This window comes from Myxocyprinus asiaticus, chromosome 11, assembly GCF_019703515.2.
Source record: "Myxocyprinus asiaticus isolate MX2 ecotype Aquarium Trade chromosome 11, UBuf_Myxa_2, whole genome shotgun sequence".
NCBI lineage: Eukaryota > Metazoa > Chordata > Actinopteri > Cypriniformes > Catostomidae > Myxocyprinus > Myxocyprinus asiaticus.
Window position 1 is genome coordinate 30,977,343 of NC_059354.1, and position 23,011 is coordinate 31,000,353.

Below are 23,011 nucleotides of genomic sequence, written 5' to 3' on the forward strand. Positions count from 1 at the left end.
GCCCTGACCTCAATCTGATTGAAAATTTGTGGGCAGAACTGAAAAAGCGTGTGCAAGCAAGGAGACCTTCAAACCTGACTCAGTTACACCAGTTCTGTCTGGAGGAATGGGCCAAAATTCCAGCAACTTATTGTGAGAAGCTTGTGGAAGGCTACCCAGAACATTAGACCCAAGTTAAACAATTTAAAGGCAATTCTACCAAATACTACCAAATTGTATGTAAACTTCTGACCCACTGGGAATGTGATGAAAGAAGTAAAAGCGGAAATAAATCATTCTCTCTATTATTATTCTGACATTTCACATTCTTAAAATAAAGTAGTGATCCTAACTGACCTAAGACAGGGAATGTTTTCTATGATTAAATGTCAGGAAAGGTGTATGTAAACTTCTGACTTCAACTGTATGTTGTGAGTAAAACTTTCACCAAACCCCAGTAAAATGTAATTATTTTCTTTTTCCTGCAGTGTTGTGGGAGCAAGTGTGTGTGCAATGTATTGTGGTGTGTTTGCTTAATTTTGCATGTGTGGGTGGAGGTAAGGCTCAGATGCAAAATTAGAATCATTATTCTGATCTCCTCTGTAAAGTCTGTTGATCACTCCAACAAACAGACCAACAAGTCAGGTGTGCCTGTGTTGCTGAACCATGCATGAGCTTCTTTCCAACCAGCTTTCATTCTACCTCTTAAAACATCTTAGAACACACGTTGCATAAAAATGGCCTCTGTGTCTCTAAGGAAAGGGGAAAAGAGAAATTCAGTGGATGAGGGGGTGCTAAAACATTTCTTTTAGACCGAGATTAGTAAGAGTTGTTATAGATGGATTTAATATATGAAGAAAGCTTTCAGAGCCTTCTCTTCTCTTCTCTTCTCTTTTCTTTTCTTCTCTTCTCTTCTCTATACATAATCATTGATTTCATATTACTTAACCCTATCTCTGATCATCCTACATGAACTCTGTTTTTTATAGCATTTTGTCTATGTATTGCACTTTATTTTACATTTAGCACTTTTATTGAAATGTCTTGGAACAATGTCTAGAAGCTTTTTGTGGGTAATGAACTAACAATTAATTCGCAATGTTTGCTATAGATGGGTGTGGGCTACTAACAACTTTGAGATCGTCATTCCATGCATTTTATAAGACATTGACGCCATCTTGAGGCAACTGATAGAAACGGTAATGATTTTTAAAAAGAGGTTGATATGTTCAGTGAAATATTTGAACATTTTGTGCTGCAGTTGGTTGATTAAATTAAAAGCTTGATCAACAGGTAATCTGCAGCGTGATCTATGTTAATAATTAGCACGAATGTAATATGTGTGATAATAGGCTAACAACAGATTAAATTGATCATTGTAAATGTATAATTATGCGACATCTCAGGTGTGTTGACGTTTAAATAAATATAATTTTACACATGAAATTATTAAACAATGCGAAGACTATTAAGGAGGATGCTCCAACTTTAATTTTCAAGGCTCTGAAACAAATGTGCTAGTATGTCTTTAAGGAATTCTGGAAGAACGTACTATTTTTTGAGGGGCGGCTGTAGAAGCGATTTCAAATGAGGTGCTGTTTGCTAAGTTTTGGCAAAGTTTGCGAAGAGACACACTGGATCAGATACATTTTTAGTCTAGAATTGTGAAAGGTATTATGTTGTAAAGCCATACTTAATATAGCAGCGGAATAAAACATTACTCCGAGTTTTCACGCCCCTATCTCAACTGTAAACAACATTTGCCGCCATTTCTCTGGAGGTGGTGAACCCACTGGTGCTGCGCTCTCATATTAGACAGACAAGCAGTTTTACAATTTAACACCTAGTCCTTGAAATGACTACTAAAAAGAAACGCTCTGCGCACACCGATGGCGACAGCTGGGTTGTCATTGCGCCAGGTACGCTACATTTACTGTGTTGCATGCTACACGTGGTTTTGCAAAAAAGTTGCTGCTGACTGCTTTCGTGAATTGACGTTGTTAAAGTCTTTAAAGTTTTTTTTATTTATTATATATAACTGAGGATTAATTGCTATGTCTTTCACCCAAAAATGATCATAATTTACTCTCTCATGTTGATCCAAACCTGTATGACTTTCTCAGGTGGATCACAGAAGGAGATGTTAGGCAGAATGACAGCTTCAGTCACCATTGACTTTCATTACATCTTTATATATATCAGTAAGAGTGAATGGTGACTGTCAGTTCCTAATAGTTTGCTTCAATTCATTGTCTCCATTTCATAAAGGAGAAAAGTAATGAGTTCGAAACAACATGAGAATGAGTAGATGGTGACATACTAAGAAAAAAAAAAAGAAAACGTCCTCACTTTCAACTGCTTTTATTTTTATGTGTAAATATTTGTATGAACAAAGATTCAACAACTAAAACATAATCTGAACAAGTTTCACAGACATGTGACCAACAGAAATTGAATAATGTGTCCCTGAACAAAAGGGGGATCAAAAGTAACAGTCAGTATCTGGTGTGGCCACCAGCTGCATTAAGTACTGCAGTGCATCTCCTCCTCATGGACTGCACCAGATTTGCCAGTTCTTGCTGTGAGATGTTACCCCACTCTTCCACCAAGGCACTTGCAATTTCCCAGACATTTCTGGGGGGAATGGCCCTAGCCCTCACCCTCCAATCGAACAGGTCCCAGACGTGCTCAATGGGATTGAGATCTGGGCTCGTCGCTGGCCATGGCAGAACACGGACATTCCTGTCTTGCAGGAAATCAGGCACAGAACGAGCAGTATGGGTGGAGGCATTGTCATGCTGGAAGGCCATGTTAGGATGAGCCTGCAGGAAGGGTACCACATGAGGGAGGAGGATGTCTTCCCTGTAACGCACAGCGTTTGCGTTGGCCTGCAATGACAATAAGCTCAGTCCGATGATGCGGTGACACACCGCCCCAGACCATGACAGACCCTCCACCTCCAAATCGATCCTGCTCCAGAGTACAGGCCTCGGTGTAACGCTCATTCCTTCAACAATAAACGCGAGTCCAACCATCACCCCTGGTGAGACAAAACCGTTACTCGTCAGTGAAGAACACTTTTTGCCAGTCCTGTCTGGTCCAGCGAAGATGGGTTTGTGCCCATAGGCGACGTTGTTGGTGGTGATGTTTGGTAAGGACCTGCCTTTCAACAGGCCTACAAGCCCTCAGTCCAGCCTCTCTCAGCCTATTGTGGACAGTCTGAGCACAGATGGAGGGATTGTGCGTTCCTGGTGCAACTCGGATTGTTGTTGTTGCCATCCTGTACCTGTCCCACAGGTGTGATATTCGAATGTACCGATCCTGTGCAGGTGTTGTTACACATGGTCTGCCACTGCAAGGACGATCAGCTGTCCTTCCCGTCTCCCTGTAGCGCTGTCTTAGGCGTCTCACAGTACGGACATTGCAATTTATTGCCCTGGCCACATCTGCAGTCCTCGTGCCTCCATGCAGCATGCCTAAGGCACATTCACTCAGATGAGCAGGGACCCTGGGCATCTTTCTTTTGGTGTTTTTCAGAGTCAATAGAAAGGTCTCTTTAGTGTCCTCAGTTTTTATAACTGTGACTTTAATTGCCTACCATCTGTAAGCTGTTAGTGTCTTAACGACCGTTCCACAGGTGCATGTTCATTAATTGTTTATGGTTCATTGAACAAGCATGGAAAACATTGTTTAAACCCTTTACAATAAAGATCTGTAAAGTTATTTGGATTTGTACAAAAGTATCTTTAAAATGCAGTGTCCTGAAAAGGGGATGTTTATTTTTTTGCTGAGTTTATTTAATTTTGTGGGTGAACTATCCCTTTAATATGACAAATGTTTTAAGTATGAACATGATCAGTTCAGTGCTTAGGAAGGATAAGTGAAGTGTAACCTTTAATACTATCTAAAGCTGCATGCTGTATTGTTATGCGCTTGAGAAATAAAAGTTGGATTGATTCTCTTTCAGATTCAGTACTGGACACAGGCAGTTCTGCAGACAATGATCCAACATTTATCAAACTAAAGAATCCTGCTACAGGTTGCTCATCCTACTTATATTTAGTGCTACTATACCAGTTTGATTCATTGTAACTCCAACTGCAACTGACTGAGAGTTCTTTCATTGTAAATGAATATAGGAAGTTCTTCACTGTACCTGTTTGGCAGTGGTGATGTCAGTGTTTATGAGGTAAAGGCCTTTAATGAAGAATTCCGGTCTTGGTTTATCGGACAGACAGTACAAAGAGGTAAGCTCACCTCACAAAAAGTTGACCATGATCATGGATTTTTTGTTGCTCAGTTGAATTACTGTTGTTGTTGAATTGTTGCTTAAATGGACTAATGGCTGTCTTATGCCTGCATGTGCTCAGATGGTAGACTGCTGTATGTGACTCCCATTGATACTTTATTTCTACTGTTGCCATACATTAAGAGTGCTGCCACTGAGGTAAACAAATAATTTAAATATAAAAACAAAAGCACTCTCAGATGTCTTTGTGCAGTGAGCAGTGTCACCCTTCTTATAGGGAAAGTTCCAGCCATTGAAGCAGATGGTGAAGGATGCGGATTTCCCTGGATGCACTAGGCTTCTGAAATGCAAACAGGGATTGGATTCCCTTCATCATGTGGCAGATGAGAAAGGTGTTTCTATGTATAAATGTGACGGCATATAGATAGCTAAATAATTTACATATATAGTGTTGTGGTACAATATGCATATTTTGCACCCATTGGATAATATCCAGATTGAAACTGTTTTTCAGAGGTTGGTGTTCTGAAGTTCCACAGATATAACCAGGAGAAGACCATGGAGTGGCTTAAGAAAAAGGTTCTTACAAGTTGAAACATATTTTACAATCAAGTGATGTCAAGAAAATTGATCTTGGTGTTTAATGTAAAGTTGCTAATTACTGCAGGTTGTTGATGTGAAAACCATATCCCACCAACTTTATCTGTTGAATAATTGCTAGCTTGTTTGGACTTAATATTCTGTGTTATATCTGAAAGAGATTTTGAAATATTTATCTCAGGTTCAAAGGACAGAACACACACTCAAAAAGAGCAATATATCTGTTGGTGGAGGAGTGAAGTCCAGCACATTTGTCAGAGTCAAACAGGAAGCAGATGCTACAGAAGGTGAAAAAAAGGGGTGAATTAGTAGGGGTGGAGCATGCTTGTGTGCAGTATTATTTTGGCCTGATAAATTTTGGTTAGGGTTTTTTCAAAATCCCTAAACCGAGACCAAAATTTCTAACACTAACTCCTCTTTGAGCTTTTAAGCTACATCCACCAAACTCGGCACAGACCTTCAGAATGTTCTGAAATAGTGTGCTGTGTCTTTTCTAACTAAACGGGCTCACGGTTTTTGCTCAGATAAAGATAATGGAAAAATCCCATAAAGTTACATTGACAGAATGTTCATAATGGGCCAACTTACACTGATCAGCCACAACAGTAAAACCACCTGCCTATTATTTTGTAGGTTCCCCTCGTGCTGCCAAAACAGCACCAACCCACATCTCAGAATAGCATTCTTAGATGATATTCTTCTCACCACAATTGTACTGAGCGGTTATCTGAGTTACCGTAGACTTTGTCAGTTCGAACCAGTCTGGCCATTCTCTATTGACCTCTCTCATCAACAAGGCATTTCCATCCACAAAACTGCCACTCACTGGATGATTTTGGAATATTTTAAGATATCAGGAAGTTAAAGCTCAGTCACAAATGGGTCTTCCAAATGGGCAATGACCACAAGCATACCTCCAAAGTTGAGGCAAAATGGCTTAAGGACAAAGTCAAGGTATTTGAGTGGCCATCACATAGCCCTGACCTCAATCCGATAGAAAATTTGTGGGCAGAATTGAAAAAGCATGTGCAAGCAAGGAGGCCATTTCTTTCTGGAGGAATGGGCCAAAATTCCAGCAAATTATTGTGAGAAGCATGTGGAAGGCTACCCACAACATTTGACCCAAGTTAATCAATCTAAAGGCAATGCTACCAAATACTAACAAATTGTATATAAACGTCTGACCCACAGGGAATATGATGAAAGAAATAAAAGCTGAAATAAATCATTCTCTCTACTATTATTCTGACATTTCACATTCTTAAAATAATGATCCTAACTGATCTAAGACAGGGAATGTTTTCTATGAATAAATGACAGGAATTGTGAAAAACTGAGTTTAAATTGATTTCCCCATTCAAGTATATAGGCACTGTACTTGTATGCCACTTTTACATAGAAAAATAGCGGCCCAGCCTGCCCAGGAGCAATCCAAATATGGCCGCTGAGTGGACTGACTTTGTTCATACTCAGATTGTCAAAAATTCTAATGTAAACAAACCCACTAAAAGCCTTTAATCTGCTATACATTGTGCTCTCTCTCTCTCTCTCTCTCTCTCTCTCTCTCTCGCTCTCTCTCTCTCTCGCTCTATCCATCTATCTACCTGTCTGGCTTGCTGGCTGATTGTCTTACTGTAATATCTGTATAACCATCAAACTTAAAACCTTTAAAACTAGTTTAAACTCTCAAACAAGGCTTTGTCAAGCCAACATCTACAAGTTTGTCTTGACAAACTTTACCTCTCTAGTTTGCTAATAGGATTCTATTTGTAATCATTTCAGAGGACTACTTGCATTATGCACATGGTCTCATATCAGAGTACATCAGTGAAGACCTGAGCAAAGATCTCCTCAAGCATCTGCAGTATGTACAGGGACACTCTGTAAAGCAGCATGCACTCATAGTATATACACTTGCATTCAAGTGTTTTCATACGTTGGTAACTCAGTAATGGCATGTCACTGCTTATGTAATATATTTATACTTTAACCATGTTATTACATTTACATAGGTATAATATTGTTTTTGTCTCTCATGTTAAAAGGTTGCCTGAGATATCCAGCCCTAAAGAGACAGTGCCTCCCTCTAAGGTAAATCTTTTTGCTAGAAATACCAGCGTTTTGTGCTTAACTAATCTGCATTTTACTGTCATGATTGAATGTTAATGATGTCTGGTCCTGCTTTACTTGATTTATTGCTTTGTAAGTCATAGCTGCTTGTGATTTCGTAATTTTTTCCGATTTCTATCTCTTTAACTCAGTCAGCTTTAGTCATCGGTTCAAAATGGCACCATAATGCCTTGCTTCTGAATGGAGGTTAGAACAGTGGTGTAGTTGTTCACTTAGATGTTAAATATCAGTTGGTGGTCTTTATGGTGTTGTGACGGCTGTCTTCCATTTGTTAGAAACAAAAACTGACAGATAAACCAGTAGAAGCCGGAGAAGACTACACCAAGTTCAACAGTGCAGACTTTGCACGAAAAGTGAGTTAGAAGCACAGACACAGTGATGATAGTAGTAATGATACCAGCAGTGAAAGAAACATCATGAAACACTATGAAACACAAACCATGTTAAGCTTACTGTGTTTGTCTCTCTCTGTCTTTTTCTCATTGTCTGCATTAAAAATCATTAAAAAATAATTTGGCAGTTCAAGCTTCATATGTTCATATTTCCCACTTAAATGAGTTAATTACAATCATTAAAATATGGTTGATGTTATTTCAGGCTCCAAAAAAGATGACTGCGGCTCAGAAGACTCTTGCCAAAGTTGACAAAACTGGTATGAAGAGCATGACAGCGTTCTTCAGCCCCAAAGTTAAGCAAGAGAAGAACTAAGTGAGTGTCAATGTGTTTATTTTTTGCTAATAAAGTTACTAAAAAAGACATTGTACTCTAGTCTTTCATTTATTTACTGCTCTGCATGTGCTGTATATAATACAGTGCTTCTGTGCAAAATGATAACACATTATTTGCATATGATGTGAAGTGTGATAGTTTCAGTTTTGAGCTTAATTTTATTAATTGTAATTTCTTGTTAAAATATATTGCACCTGTTTCAGTGTAAGGTGTATTGTGAGGTTTGATTTGCTTTTGTTATGGTTTCTTTATGTAATACCCAATTTCTTGCTTCCTTTTTTTAAAGAAACAAACTGCCCCTTTTAGCTTTGGATTCAAACACATTAGTTTCACTATAAGTTTTAAAGTAAACATTTTCTTTTTTAAAAATCGCACAATCTGTCTCGCTAGTAGAGTAAATTCATAGCTTGAATAATTTTTTAGTTAAAGGGATAGTTCACCCAAAAATGAAAATTCTGTCATTATTTACTCACCCTTGTGTTGTTCTAAAGCAATATTACTTTCTCGGTACACAAAATTTATTATGCCCTCTGTCATACAATGGGAGTGGATGGTGACCACCTCTTGAAGCTTCAAAAGGATACCAAAGTATAACTCTTAAAATTATTCCATGTGACTCATGCCTTGTTTTGAAGGCATACAACATATGGTGAGAAATAAAACAAAATCTAATGAATTATTTGTGAAAATCTTGACTGACCATTGCTCTCCCCTGCACATTCATGAGTGGGTACGAGAGCCCCCTGCTCATGAGATGGGCAGTTCAAGTAAAAAATCACTTCGTATACCACAACAATTGTACAAACCCACCAACCAAGGAACTTTGTATCGGTTTCATTGTTTTGGATTTGGATTTTTATATAAAGAATCATGGCCACTGCAAATTAGCCACAAAATTTGTACTGTACTACACTGTACATCAGCCAGAACCAGAATGAACAAATGTAGAAACTACAAATGTCAATTTTGCATTCAGTTTATTAAATTATTGGTAGGTAGTGTTTAATTGTGTTTCTTATCAACTATCGTAACCAGGCAGTAAAGACCTGGCCCCTTGGCCTTGATGTGTTGTACATCATCCATCCTTATTAGCTGACTGGTTCATCAGTTAAGTCATCCTTTGATTTGAGTTATTGTGATGAAGAAATTTCATTTCCATTCCAAATTTGCTTTGATGGAATCAGTGTAAGATGATTTTCCTGTATCTAGCAGAGTGGTTACCAGTGTTGCCAACTTAGCGACTTTGTCACTAGATTTAGCGACTTTTCAGACCCCTTTAGTGACTTTTTTTTTCTAAAAAGCACCTAGTGACAAATCTAGCGACTTTTTGGACAAATCTTAGCTACTTTCTGTAGAAGAGTCGCCAGTATTGCCGCGCGAGCGCGATGTTTTGCTTTCCTGCTGCAGGCATACCTCTCTCTGTCTACTCCGTTCAGTGAGTGGCAGACAGAGGAGCAGCACATTCAGTTGACCGCACGGCAGCTGACACAGACGTGAATGAGCTGCACATGTGCAAACAGAGTTGCCAAAGGCCAATCAATAATCTGTATGGTTTGCTCCTCCTTTGTTTTAATTTAAACAATTTAATTTGACCATTATTTTTCTTGCTTATCACTCACTGTTACCCAGACGGAGGCTGTGCGCTGTGTGAGAGAAAAAATAAGACATTCTGTCGCTTCTAACTTTCTCTCTGAGTGATCATTTTACATGTAAATATAGACAAAATCACAGCACAGCCGTTGTCTTTAACTTATGTTGTAAAATCAGGATTTTAGCAGTGCAGAGCAGCAGCTTGGAAATTGCTTGGAAGTGACTACTGGTTAACATGTAGTCTTAATGGGTGGCGTTTCAGTCACTATTTCATACTCGTTCCATTGTCTGACAACAGAAACAGAACAAATATGTACATGAGAACAGCTTTATTGGGAATTCGGCTGTATTAAAATACAGTATGTGAGCACAGATAGTAGGAGAGAAGCAAACAGATGTAAAGGGCTGACACAAGACAGAATGCAAATACGACGTGATGACATAATGAATATGCTAATTAACGCATGACATCATCTAGCTACTTTTAGCGACTTTTTTAGCAGGCTTTAGCTACTTTTCATTGAAAGTAATTGGCAACACTGGTGGTTATGCTCTGTTAATGGCCTTAAGGGTTTGCTGTTGAGATCTGAAAAAGAGACTGATCTGCTGTGGATAATTTATGAAGATAGTGCATTGAGTACGCTCTAAAACACTGACATTACGTCACAGATCTTGTATCCATATACCACAACACATCTCTGTGTAGTTTTACCCTATGGGCTGAGTCAGTCTTCTCAGGGTGGCCCTTAGTTTTTATTCCCAGTTCAACCTCACAGTGCACAACTCTTGGTCATACATGAAAAAGTTTAAGTTCAGGGCCCTAAACCTGGAACGTAACAGTGCTGCACCAGTGGAGTCTTTTAAGCAGCTAGTCTTTCTTCTTTAGCTTGGGTTTGAAACGCAGTGTCTGAAAGGCACTCTCCACAACTTTTGGCAGGTGGATAGGGTTCCGTTGCAGACATCTCCTACTACCGGTGCTCCCCTTGTCTCCCTTCCGCTGGGCTTTCTGCCCAGGGCTGATATCTGAAGACTTGGGCTGTGACTCTGTCAGAGAGATTCGACGAGGGTCCCGCAGCACCCAGTTAGAATGAAGGTCATGCTCACATGTACTGGTTGCCACTAAGGAGAGATTTAAATGGGTGGAGGGAGAGAATCAGACATAGAACAAACACTATATTCAACAGAAGGCCGAAAAGAACAAAATACTTCCAATTTGACCAGTGAGGTTAATTAAAAATAGTTGGGATTCCTCCTTTTAAAGGAATTGGGATTCAATACAAGTTAAGCTCAATTGACAGAATTTGTAGCATAATCCTGGTTATCACAAATTCATTTTTTAAAATAAATAAAAAAATCTAAAATCTGGGCTACAGTGAGGCAACCAATTTATGGTGGAAATGAATGGGGCCGATCTGTAAACATTAAAATACTCCCCGTTTCAAAATTATAACCACAACACATAAACAACATGCGTGTTAATATGATTTTAGTGTGATAAAATTGCTTGCATCCAGTTTTACAACTTCGTTGCCATGACGACATAACAGTAACCCTAAAATGACCTTTAAAACAATAATTTAAACAACTTTACAGCTCTTTACAGTTAAGTTAACAAGAATTAATGTAAGTGCTTTTATAAAATTATAAGATCCCTTTTCTGCCTTTAAACCCTCCAAAAATTGGCCCCCATTCACTTATTGCAAGTACTTCATTGTAACCTCAATCTTTGTTGTCTTTAAAGAAAAGGAGGGAAGAGTCAAAAAAAATGTTTGTTTTTTTTTGTGGTAATCAACATTATGCTATAAATGCTATTGATTGAGCTTAACTTAAACTGAACCCAGAATATTCCTTAACATTGAGAATGCTTTAAGTTTTCCATTAAATTTCATTCAATTCGTAGACTGCATCTTCTCAGCTGCCTCCACAATAATTGTAATAATGTCATTTAAATATTTAAAGAAATATTCTGGGTTCAATTCAAGTTAAGCTCAATCGACAGCATTTGTAGCATAATGTTGATTACCACAACAATTTATTTCGATTCATCCCTGCTTTTCTTTAAAAAAAAGCAAAACAATTGAGGTTACAGGGAGGCACTTACAATGGAAGTGAATGTGGCCAATTATGAGGGTTTAAAGGCAGAAATTTGAAGCTTATAATTTTATAAAAGCACTTACATTAACTCTTCTGTTAAACCTCATGTAATATTTAAGCTGTAAAGTTGTTTGAATCATCATTTTTACAATCATTTTAGGGTTTGTTGACGTTACATCGTCATGGTAATGAAGTTGTAAAATTGGCTATAACTTTACACAGAAAAGGTTAGTAAGTAATTTATCACTCTAATATCATGTTACATGCATATTGTTTATGTCTTGTGGCTAAATCTTTGAAACGTGTATTTTAATGTTCAAAAATTGGCCCTCATTCACTTCCATTGTAAGTGCCTCACTGTAACCTCGATTTCCGTTTTTTTAATTTTATTTATTTATTTTTATAGTAGAGATGGGAGGCCTGAGTAGCTCAGTGAGTGTTGACGCTGACTACCACCCCTGGAGTCACGAGTTTGAATCCAGTGCGTGCCGAGTGACTCCAGCCAGGACTCCTAAGCAACCAAATTGGCCCGGTTGCTAGGGAGGGTAGAGTTACATGGGGTAGCATCCTCGTGGTCGTGATTAGGGGTTCTCACTCTCAAAGGGGTGTGTGGTAAGTTGTGCGTGGATCGCGGAGAGTAGCATGAGCCTCCACATGCTTCGAGTCTCCGCTGTGTCAAGCACAACGAGCCACGTGATAAGATGTGTGGACTGACTGTCTCAGAAGCGGAGGCAACTGAGACTTGTCCTCCGCCACCGGATTGAAGTGAGTAAGCGCGCCACCATGAGGACCTACTAAGTAGTGGGAATTGGACATTCCAAATTGGGAGAAAAGGGGATGATAAAAAATAAAATAAAATAAAAACATAGGAGAGACGAGGAAAAATAAATATTTGTGGTAATCAATATTGTGCCACAAATGCTGTTGATTGAGCTTAACTTGTATTGAACCCGGAATAATCCTTTCCACGCTCACCTATAAAGTCCACGTCTGCATGGCCATTATCAACATGTGGTTTTCGATTGGGCTCTGGGTCACAGCTTGCAATGACTGTATCAAAAAACTGGAGTGTGTCTTCCTCATTTGGGATAGGTGGAGCAGAAGGTTCCGGCCTTGAAATCTTTATCCAGGAGATAGGTGTTATGAATATTGTTAGTTGCATTGCTGATTTAGACAGTAATGCCCTTCATGATTAACATTTTTTGCAAAGTACAGATGAAGCACCAAACTAAAACCATTGTATCTCATGTCTCAATATTTCTGATGTAGGCATATTGAAATGACTTGTTAAAAATGAATAATTACAGTATAATCTTCTGACCAAAATATAAAATCACCACTTCAAATATTAGGTTTTGTTGTCATAGTGCCAGCATACACAAGTCAATGTCAGTATAAAGTTCTACTACCACCGACGTTGAAAACTATTGCACTAATTTTCTCACCTGTGTGACTCTATTGTTCGGTGGCTGGGGTGCGGGTTTCTTGTGAGATGCGCTATCTTTCCGTTCGCCATTCTTGAGGTCGCCGATACTCTTGGTGTATTGACGTCTGAGTGCGACCAGTTCCTGTAAGTAATCCAAGCAGTTCTGGTTCTGGGAATATAGCCATATTCGGTCCTCGCGGCTCTGGTAGTAGTACAGGGCCATACTGGACTCGACACTCACGACGCTCACGCTCCGCTTTAGCGTGGAGTCCTGCTGCACGCGACTGCTCTCTCCGACCACGAGCATCGACGTACTCCGGACCAGTTTCACTGTGCACGCACTATGGTAGTCCTCCTTTGGCCTGAACCCGTCCCGCGCGCGATGGCCATTGTTCGGACGGAACACTGCGTTGATTTTCTTAAACATTATGCTCACCTTCTGGGTGCTGTTGCGTCGTGGTTAAATATCTGGGCTTGTGACTGAAAGCATGTAGGTTCAAACCACACGAGGTGTCTATCACCATTGTGCCCTTGACACTAGACTTTCTCGAAGGGACCTATAATTGTAATGTAATCCACTTTACATAAAATCATAATGCTAAATTACTTAACCAGAGTTCTTAATAAGCTATACATAATCACTACTTAATGAAAATCAATCGGTTCTTTTTCTTCATATCCCTTTCCACTCTGGCCCAAATACCTTTTCTACACGTGAAATCTTACTTCATATCTTCGTCAACACCGCTCAGAGTAAAAATGGGAGTTTTGTTGGTTGATCTTGTCCAGGGTGCTGAACTCCTATATTGATCTAAATGGCTTGAAGACACGATTACAGGCGATGACCATTTCCTATCCGTAAGAAAGAATATGGTAGGTTTCTGATGCAGCCATGGTAACGGTGCATTTGTAACCCTATGCTAAAAATTAATAATTAATCCACCTTAGACAGATTAGGTTACACACATAAGATTTGCTGGGCATTACAGGCAATATCCAGGATGTACCTTACATAATTTACCATAGTAACCATGATTCCTGCCAAAATACCTTACTTACTACAGTGATACTCAATTGGTAGCAGCCAATGAGCTTCAGTCATTGATCAATAATTCAAATTAGTACAATTAGTCGCAAAACTGAGTATATCAATATCCACATAATACAATGACCAATCAACAACAATATAAATTTACAAAAAAAAAAAAAAAAAAAAAAAAAAAAACACTATTTACACACTTAACAAATGTCATGCACTCAATTATTATTATTATTATTATTATTATTATTTCATCTAAATTGATAATGAGACAAGATAAACAAGTTAAAACTCACATAATTACCCCAGATGATGGAGCATGCACAATATGAAGAGTGAATTTTCAAAAAACCTCATAAAAAAAGGAGTTAAATCCAATTCGCCATTTAAACCCGGATACATTGTGGCACGTAATGAGTGGATCCAAAAAGACTCCCTTTGTAGTAAATGTTTTAATCTAAACAAGGATCCCTTAATCAACACTTTCAAAAAACGAGACTTGTGGATAGAAATTACTTAATAAAGAAAAATCACAGACCCTTCAAATCAACTTTATTTTGTTACTCAATATAGTACAGAGGCATACAAAATAAAAAAACATCATAAAAAGAAATTGGGATATATAGTACAAAGTTATCATATATTAAGGGAAGTGTTTCCTGAGCCACCAACAGTCAGTTTTAGACGAGCACCTAACATTCGGGACATCTTGGTACGTAGTTATCTTCTTCCTCCTTTGTCGCAAAACTGGCTTACCCAACCTATAGGTACATACCCATGTGGACATGGTAATCATTGTAATGTATTAAAAATAAAAACCTTCCCCGATGTACATAAGGGTATTACTTATGATATGAGACATTTTGCATTTTGAAACTTTCTATGTTGGCTGTACAAAACGACACCTAAAAGATCGATTGGCTGAACATAAGCACACTATTAGACCAACGAATGAAATTTATCCTAAATTAAAACATTTACTACAAAGGAAGTCTTTTTGGATCCACTCATTATGTGTCAGTGTATCCGGGTATAAATGCTGAATTGGATTTAACTCCCTTTTTACGAGGTTTTTTGAAAATTCAGTGGACTCGATCCCTCTTCATGTTGTGCGTGCTCTACCCTCTGGGGTAATTATGTGATTTTTAACTTGTTTAAAATATGTATATTTTTGTTGATTTGGTTGTATTATGTGGATATTTATATACTCAGTTTTATTGATCAATGAATGAAGCTCATTGGCTGCTGCCAATTGAGTATCACTTAAATAAGGAACTGGTTAAATAAGGAACTGCCGATTTGCGTTGAATTTTTAATGTTTTGTTGCCTATTAAATAAACACTCTGCACTGGAGATTGATTGCCTTGTTCTTTTGCTGTCAATTGGCATTTGATGTTTTGATAGTAACCCCATGTGGCAATGAGTACCTCTCCTTGTGATTCTTTTCGGATACATTTTTAAACCTAAGTAGCAGTATACATTTTCTATTCCTATTATTGTATGTATTTGTATTTATTTATTTGGAATTTTGTGACGTGAACCTTTTTTTGCGATAACGTATAACATGCGAGTAAGGGCAGCCGGTGGAGTTTCTGGTGCTCCCCTAGGGAGTTGGTGCCCTACGCAGACTGCATAATATGTGTATAGGGAGCGGCGGTATCAGCAGTTACAGAAATACTCAAACCACCCAGTCTGGCACCAAAAATCATGCCATGGTCGAAACCACTGAGATCACATTTTTTTCCCCATTCTGATGGTTAATATGAACATTAAATGAAGCCCCTGACCCGTATCTGCATGATTTTATGCATTGCACTGCTGACACATGATTGGCTGATTAGATAATCCCATGAATAAGTAGGTGTACAAGTGTATTTAATAAAGTGATCGGTCAGTGTATATACAGTATATATACACTAGCGGCCAAAAGTTTGGAATAATGTACAGATTTTGCTGTTTTGGAAGGAAATTGGTACTTTAATTCACCAAAGTGGCATTCAACTGATCACAAAGTATAGTCAGGACATTACTGATGTAAAAAAACAGCACCATCACTATTTGAAAAAAGTCATTTTTGATCAAATCTAGACAGACCCCATTTCTAGCAGCCATCACTCAAACACCTTATCCTTGAGTAATCATGCTACATTGCTAATTTGGTACTAGAAAATCATTTGCCATTATATCAAACACAGTTTAAAGCTATTTGGTTCATTAAATGAAGCTTAATTTTTTAAGTCTTTGTGTTTGTTTTTGAGCTGCCACAGTATGCAATAGACTGGCATGTCTTAAGGTCAATATTAGGTCAAAAATGGCAGAAAAAAAAAAAAAAGAAACAGCTTTCTCTAGAAACTCATCAGTCAATCATTGTTTTGAGGAATGAAGGCTATACAATGCTTGAAATTGCCAAAAAACTGAAGATTTCATACAAAGGTGTACATTACAGTCTTCAAAGACAAAGGACAACTGGCTCTAACAAGGACAGAAAGAGATGTGGAAGGCCCAGATGTACAACTAAACAAGAGTATATGTACATCAGAGTCTCTAGTTTGAGAAACAGATGCTTCACATGTCCTCAGCTGACAGCTTCATTGAATTCTACCCACTCAACACCAGTTTCATGTACAACAGTAAAGAGAAGACTCAGGTGCAGGCCTTATGGGAAGAATTGCAAAGAAAAAGCCACTTTTGAAACAGAAAAACAAAAAGAAAAGGTTAGAGTGGGCAAAGAAACAGATATTGGTTCAACAGATAATTGGAAAAGAGTGTTATGGATCTTAAACCCATTGAGCTTTTGTGGGATCAGCTAGACTGTAAGGTGCGTGAGAAGTTCCCAGCAAGACAGGCACATCTATGGCAAGTGCTACAGGAAGCGTGAGGTGAAATGCCACCTGAGTATCTGGACAAACTGACAGCTAGAATGCCAAGGATCTGCAAAGCTGTCATTGCTGCACGTGGAGGATTTTTTTGTTGATCAGAACTCTTTAAGTAGTTTAAGAATTTCTGAATTTTGTTTTTCAAACTGTAATAATAATTTTTCACTTTATTAATGTCCTGACTATACACTGTGATAAGTTGAATGACACTTTGGTGAATAAAAGTACCAGTTTCTTTCTTTAAGAGCAAAATCTGTACATTATTCCAAACTTTTGGCCGCCAGTGTGTGTTTGTGTGTGTGTGTGTGTGTGTGTATATATATATATATATATATATATATATATATATATATATAAAAGAAAAAAATATTTCTTGGTTTTAGGAGGACATTTGGCACTTTAATATAGAAACACTACATTTGGTCACCAGTCTCAACAAAAAGAGTACTGATAAACTGCAAAACAGTTTAAAGAGGTCAAATCATATACATTTTTATTATTATTTTTTTTTCTGAGGTCCACTTGTAATGTAAGTGAAATTTTTGTGCCAATACAATAATGTAGCCATCCTCCTTATAACCATGGAGGTCTATAATACCTGGAGAGTGTAATCTGTTAACATTCCCATTCATCTCAATGGCAAATGCTCGGCTGGCGCATGCGGCCCAATTCATGGTCTTTTTGGACTGGGCAGGAAGTTTTGAGTTCTGAAAGTTAAGGTATGTTTACATAGTACAATACAATATTTTATCTCAAACGATCAAGGAAAAATTTATTCCTCATGATTGTTCATTATTCCGTCATCTTGTGTTTTATTTTATATCGAATTCTTGTTTAACTCTGTGGTCAACATGTTTTTTGTTTAGCACAGTAACTGAAGATTTAAATTAGACTTTTATTTCCCTCACAAAGAGGGATAGCATCTCAAGATCATTTTAAATACATTTAGTAGAGGTTGTGCTTGTTTACTTGTTTGTTTTAATTATTAGATAATCTTTCATTTTCTTACATTTTATATACAGATCATCACATGAACAATGAACGTCACTGCACAGCATTTTGTGACCCACCCTTTAGCTCATTAGCCCAGGCCACATAGACTGAGATGCATTCAGTTTAAGTGGTAATCTGGTGGTTTAAATTACATTGGAATCGATTATTTGGTTTCAGTGGGGAAGTGATGACTCATTGTTACATAACAAAATCTACATTTCCTACTGCATGGAACAGACTTCAGATTAAAACAACAAGACAAACTTTTAATGCAAGCAAAAAAAAAAAACAAAAAAAAAATCACATTATTATTTATCACTGTTCTGGCATTGCTCTGTTATTGTATGGCCTGAATTAGAGATACAGAACATGAAGATACAGGGTTACTGAAATCTGATATTTCAAATAGCTGCAGGTGCAAACCCTGATGAGTTACATATTTAAGGAAATGTGCTGCATAAAGGAAATGTGCTGCATACAGATGTACTTTCTCTCATGAAACTGCAAAATATAACTCTTCTTCTCACAAGGCATACAGCTGTATAAAGTTGTGTGAGAGAGACAGAGAGTACTGATAAACTGCAAAACAGTTTAAAAAGGGCAAATCATAAATGTTTAGTTTTTTCGTGAGGTCCACTTGTTATGCAAGTGAAGTTTTTGTGCCAGTACACAGTCATAATGTAGCCATCCTCCTTATAAACATGGAGGTCTATAATACCTGGAGTGTAATCTCAATATTATTTTAAATACATTTTGTAGCAGTTGTGCTTGTTTACTTGTTTGTTGATATCAGATAATCTTTCATTTTCTTACATTTTATATACAGATCATCACATGAACAATGAACGTCACTGCACAGCATTTTGTGACCCACCCTTTAGCTCATTAGCCCAGGCCACATAGACTGAGATGCATTCAATTTAAGTGGTAATCTGGTGGTTTAAATTACATTGGAATCGATTATTTGGTTTCTGTGGGGAAGCGATGACTCGTTGTTACATAACAAAATCTACATTTCCCACTATATGGAACAGACTTCAAATTAAAATGTAAAATAATTGAAACAAGACAACTTGAAAAAAAAAAAAAAGTCACATTATTATTTATCACTGTTCTATCAGGAAGACTCACAGACTTGAGTGAAATTTAAGATGACATTTATTTGATGAATATAAAACAGAAATGTAATGTCTCTCTTTGGTGTAAGCCCGTCTGTCGGTCTGAAGAAGTTGTACTTGGAACCGTCATATCCTGCCAGAGATAGGAGGCAGGGGCGAGGAGTCTACCCCCGTGCAGGACGGGACTAAACTGGTGGTGGTGGAGGTTGCCATGTTAGCACACTGAAACAGCAATGTGATAGATTGTGAGCAGACTTATAAAGCATTGGCTTACATGTGATTGGCTAGGAGTTACTTAGCTAATGGTGCGATGATGTCCAGCTGCTAGTCTTCCCGCTAGAACTACGCTGCGCTTACATTTCTAGCATTGCTCTGTTATTGTATGGCCTGAATTGAAGATACAGAACATGAAGATACAAGGTTACTGAAATCTGAAATTTCAAATTTGCTGAAATTTGCTGCAGGTGCAAACCCTGATGAGTTATATATTTAAGGAAATGTGCTGCATACAGATGTACTTTTTCTCATGAACCTGCAAAATATAACTCTTCTTCTCACAAGGCATACAGCTGTGTAAAGTTGTGTGAGAGAGAGACAGAGAGAGAAAGAAAATTGAAGAGAAACTGAGAATTGCAAATAGTGCAGCAATGTTTCGCTAAATGCCCACAACAGCACAAATGTTTATAATTATTTTCTAATTTATTATTCTCTTATTGACAAGAAATACTAATAACTGGCACAGAATTGACCTTTTATATATTTATAGTTAATATATTCCTTCCATCAGGGATATTATCCATTACCTCCTTGCTCAAGCAGGAAATCTAGGGGAAACACAGCAAAGAGGGTGGGGTCTGCTCACTTGAGATGGTAGAGATGTGGGTATTTTCCAGTGCTGCTGTAATGAAAATACTCATTCCATGGTTATGCCTAATAGTACATTAAGAAAAACTGTTTTAAGCTGAACCACATCAGTAATAAACATGACAAGCTTTCACCGTGTCAAGATGCACCAACCAATAACTGTTTCACATAAATAGACCTAAAAATGATTTCAAATTGAAATTGAAATGTACATGGAAGACCGAAATCTCATCACACTCGATGCTTTCACTTCCTCCTTCAGTGGAGCATAAAACTGAAGAACTATAGCATAGGTTTCACTTACAATGAAACAACCAATTACAGACCTAGAGACCCAGACCTAACTGCAAATAGCTAGGGGTGCAGTCAAGCACAACATACAGAGATTCTTCAGTGAAAAAGAAGGTAAGCTTTGGAGAAGTTAAATCTTTTGGATTGGTAGATGATCTCAGTAAATGCAGTTTAAAAGACAAATTATATCTAATCTGGGGGTGGTCCTTTGGACCAAGCATGAATAATAGCACTTTAACTTCTGTGTCTGTCTATCTACAGATGCTGTGTGAAAGTAAGCTGTGGATTTTGATGGTTTGCCCTGAAACAGAATGTGCAAAACCTTCAGCATGCTGCACACTCGCAGCACCATCATCACCTCCACTGAGCTATCACCTTTCAGCCCAAATCCCAGTCCACTCACCTCAAGAGCAGCACACCAAAACAACCCAGTGTGATGCCCATCTTTCCTCTACAACCCCTGTGGCAGGACGGCAACTGTCTCTCAGTGTGGACATCCCCAGGCAGGCAGACTCACCAGAGGCCGAGGCCTTTTTGGTGCCCTCTAGCTGCCACAGCATCTGTCAGCACTACAGCGATTTACACATTGCTGGTGGCCAGGTACTGCCTCTGAGCCCCAGTGCAGGTGATGTGCAGGGCAGTCACAGCCAGGACCTCCAGCCTGGGCCCTTCCTGATGTCTGGAGATGTCCCTATCCCCTCCCTCCTGCCTCCTTTGGTCCATGAGTACCGGAGCTCAAGGCGCTGGAGGGAAGAGAGTGGCCGTGAGCGTGCCTCTCTTCTGCAGTTTGCTCAGCCCCTCTCTAACTCCCAGCTCAATGGCTACCTGGAACAGAAACTTCTGGAGCTGTACAGGCAGTACCTGACAGAGGGGCCTGCGGGGACGAGGCCGGTCATGGCCTCTGAGCTACTGCAGACCAGCCTGGACCAGATGACTCTACAACTGAGCCGTGAGCAGAACATGGAGACAGCACGAGCCAAAGACATGCTGCTTAGCTGTCTTCTGAAAGTCACCAGCAGTTATCAGTCCAGTGAGATCAGCACCCCTCTACTGCAGATCTCCACTGAGACAAAGTGAGTTTGAAAGGAGGCAGAAGTGGGAAATAAAAGACAGTGGGGAGGTAGATGAAAGTTTGCTAAAGAAACGAAAGTTGTGGCAGTTCTTCATATTGTCTTTCAAAAGTACAATGCAATAGCTTGAAATGAGAATGCTAAAGTGATAGTTCACCCAAAAATAAAAATTTGGTTTCTGTCATTATTTACTCACTCTCATGATGTTCCAAACCAGTATGACTTTCATCCGAGGAACACAAATGATGTTTTGCAGAATGTTATGGATACTCTCAGTCACCTTTCACCTTTGCATTTTTTTTTCCCCATATAATGAAAGCGAATGGTGACTGAGTGAATATTTTGTTAGCCTAATGCCTCACAGCCTAACATCTTTTATGTTTCACAGAACAAAAGGAAGTCATACAGGTTTTGAATAAAATGCAGATGAGTAAATGACAGAATTTTAAATTTTGGGTGAACTAAATTTTCAGTTGTAATGATGTTGATCATTGTCATAACACATTTGATTCAAAATCTAAATTTGAAACATAGCCTCTGCATATGCACACATGCACGTTCCATAGCCAAGAGACAATAATGTATATGAAATAAAATAAATACTGATCAAAGGGTGTTCACTGTTCCTCTGAGTCCATTGTAACTTTGCAAGTTTTATTTTTTTATTTTTTTTATAAGAAAACAAGAGGCATTTTACATCTTTTCAAAACTTTCAACTGGTGTTGCAGTAAGGTGTTTATATTTTTATGCTGTGATAAATTTAAGATACAGATTCTCTTTCTCACAAAGGGGATTCTGAGGCTAGGTAAGACAACATATATTATTATTATGTATTTAATAATATTAAAGCTTTGTAATCATGAATTGATTCACAGTTGTCATCAACTTTTTAGCTGATTTCAACTTATTGCAGATGACTTTACAAGTATGATCTTCAGAGGTGAAACTTTGCAACCAACAACATGTTAGATCCAGTCTCTTTACTAGACCTCTCTCTCTATCAGAAGATCTCCAAATACCAGTTGTGCCTGATATCCAAAACCAGTCAACATCAACAGCTTATGTTAACTCAACAAATTCAACAAGTGTTATTATATCAAGCAGAGACAATGAAAAATTGCTGCTTTACAACATTGTCCCGTGAGTTGAAGACCTTGAATTGGAGACATTATCTCCGTATCTCTAACTTGTAAAGACAATATAGCACACAACATTAGAGTAAACAAAAATACAGTTATAATGTAGAGTAAGAAATAATGTAAAAAATTTAATAAGCGGTAATATATAACGTTAATAAAAAAGTGAGTAAATATACAGTATAAGAAATTATAGAAAAGAATGAAAGAAATAACATAAATGAACAACATGTTCTTTGCTTTTGAAGCCATATCACACACTCAGGATGCTTTTAAAACTCAAACTAGATCTTTAGATCATTCAACCCAGATATGGAAATGCTCTTGCAGTAAACCTGTGTGTAAAAGTGTCTATTGGTTAGAGGGTTCAAAAACATCTTTCCTCTCTTCTCTACTGTGTGGCTTTGGTGAAATGCATGCTGTATATTTACATTTGTTTTACCATAGACTAATTGTTAATGATAAAATTTGTCCAAGTGAAATTAAAAAGCAATCAGAGCACATGGTGAAATATTGTGTGTGTGTTTGTACCTGTGAGTGAAAATGAGATCAGCAGGAAAGGTGAAGAGAAAGAGATTGATAAGGAATTCAATTACTTTTTTCAAACACAGTGACTGTTTACAAGATGAAGAATATACAGTATATATACACTGATCAGCCACAACATTTAAACCACCTGCCTAATTTTGTGTAGGTCCCCCTCGTGCCACCAAAACAGTGCCAATCCGCTTCTCAGAAAAGCATTCTGATGATATTCTTCTAGCCACAATTATACAGAGTGGTTATCTGAGAACTCTGTCAGTTCAAACCAGCCTGGCCATTCTCTG

The 23,011-nt window shown here is 38.1% G+C and overlaps 2 protein-coding genes and 1 long non-coding RNA gene across 6 annotated transcripts; 1 reads left to right on the forward strand and 2 right to left on the reverse strand.

The window, feature by feature from the left end:
• The first annotated feature begins 1,544 nt into the window (after nucleotides 1–1,544).
• On the forward strand, nucleotides 1,545–22,860 carry LOC127448180 (ribonuclease H2 subunit B-like). Of its 4 annotated transcripts, none has more exons than XR_007898475.1 (12): nucleotides 1,545–1,898; nucleotides 3,947–4,018; nucleotides 4,119–4,226; nucleotides 4,350–4,426; nucleotides 4,506–4,620; nucleotides 4,743–4,807; nucleotides 5,010–5,115; nucleotides 6,611–6,692; nucleotides 6,874–6,919; nucleotides 7,090–7,144; nucleotides 7,234–7,311; nucleotides 7,556–7,666. XR_007898475.1 is itself a non-coding variant. In XM_051710525.1 (12 exons), the coding sequence occupies exons 1-11, from the start codon at nucleotides 1,835–1,837 to the stop codon at nucleotides 7,664–7,666; spliced, it is 924 nt and encodes a 307-aa protein (XP_051566485.1). In that variant the 5' UTR covers nucleotides 1,545–1,834; the 3' UTR covers nucleotides 20,240–20,379. The 4 variants fall into 4 exon arrangements, 3 of the variants coding, with proteins under 3 accessions (XP_051566485.1, XP_051566486.1, XP_051566487.1); XM_051710525.1 differs by lacking the exon at nucleotides 7,090–7,144 and adding an exon at nucleotides 20,240–20,379; XM_051710526.1 differs by lacking the exons at nucleotides 7,090–7,144; nucleotides 7,234–7,311 and adding an exon at nucleotides 20,240–20,379.
• LOC127448181 (uncharacterized protein C13orf42) lies at nucleotides 7,762–14,016 on the reverse strand. The gene is made up of 3 exons (XM_051710528.1): nucleotides 12,817–14,016; nucleotides 12,347–12,491; nucleotides 7,762–10,396 (listed from the first exon to the last, which is right to left on the reverse strand). Exons 1-3 carry the CDS (start codon nucleotides 13,222–13,224, stop codon nucleotides 10,146–10,148), a joined length of 804 nt encoding a protein of 267 aa, XP_051566488.1. The 5' UTR covers nucleotides 13,225–14,016; the 3' UTR covers nucleotides 7,762–10,145.
• On the reverse strand, nucleotides 18,395–20,515 carry LOC127448183 (uncharacterized). Its single transcript, XR_007898476.1, has 3 exons — nucleotides 20,382–20,515; nucleotides 19,627–19,721; nucleotides 18,395–19,210 (listed from the first exon to the last, which is right to left on the reverse strand). It is a non-coding gene; the product is annotated as an uncharacterized LOC127448183 (long non-coding RNA).
• Nucleotides 22,861–23,011: the final 151 nt, after the last annotated feature.

Excerpts from the sequence above, each read along its gene's own strand:
- LOC127448180 (XM_051710525.1), top strand. The coding sequence starts at position 1,835 with ATGACTACTAAAAAGAAACGCTCTGCGCACACCGATGGCGACAGCTGG. Across the intron at positions 4,019-4,118 it reads ACTAAAGAATCCTGCTACAG|GAAGTTCTTCACTGTACCTG; the intron begins GTTGCTCATCCT and ends AAATGAATATAG. Across the intron at positions 7,312-7,555 it reads GTGCAGACTTTGCACGAAAA|GCTCCAAAAAAGATGACTGC; the intron begins GTGAGTTAGAAG and ends ATGTTATTTCAG.
- LOC127448181 (XM_051710528.1), bottom strand. The coding sequence starts at position 13,224 with ATGTTTAAGAAAATCAACGCAGTGTTCCGTCCGAACAATGGCCATCGC. Across the intron at positions 12,492-12,816 it reads CGAACAATAGAGTCACACAG|ATTTCAAGGCCGGAACCTTC; the intron begins GTGAGAAAATTA and ends TCCTGGATAAAG. Across the intron at positions 10,397-12,346 it reads TGCAGACGTGGACTTTATAG|TGGCAACCAGTACATGTGAG; the intron begins GTGAGCGTGGAA and ends ATCTCTCCTTAG.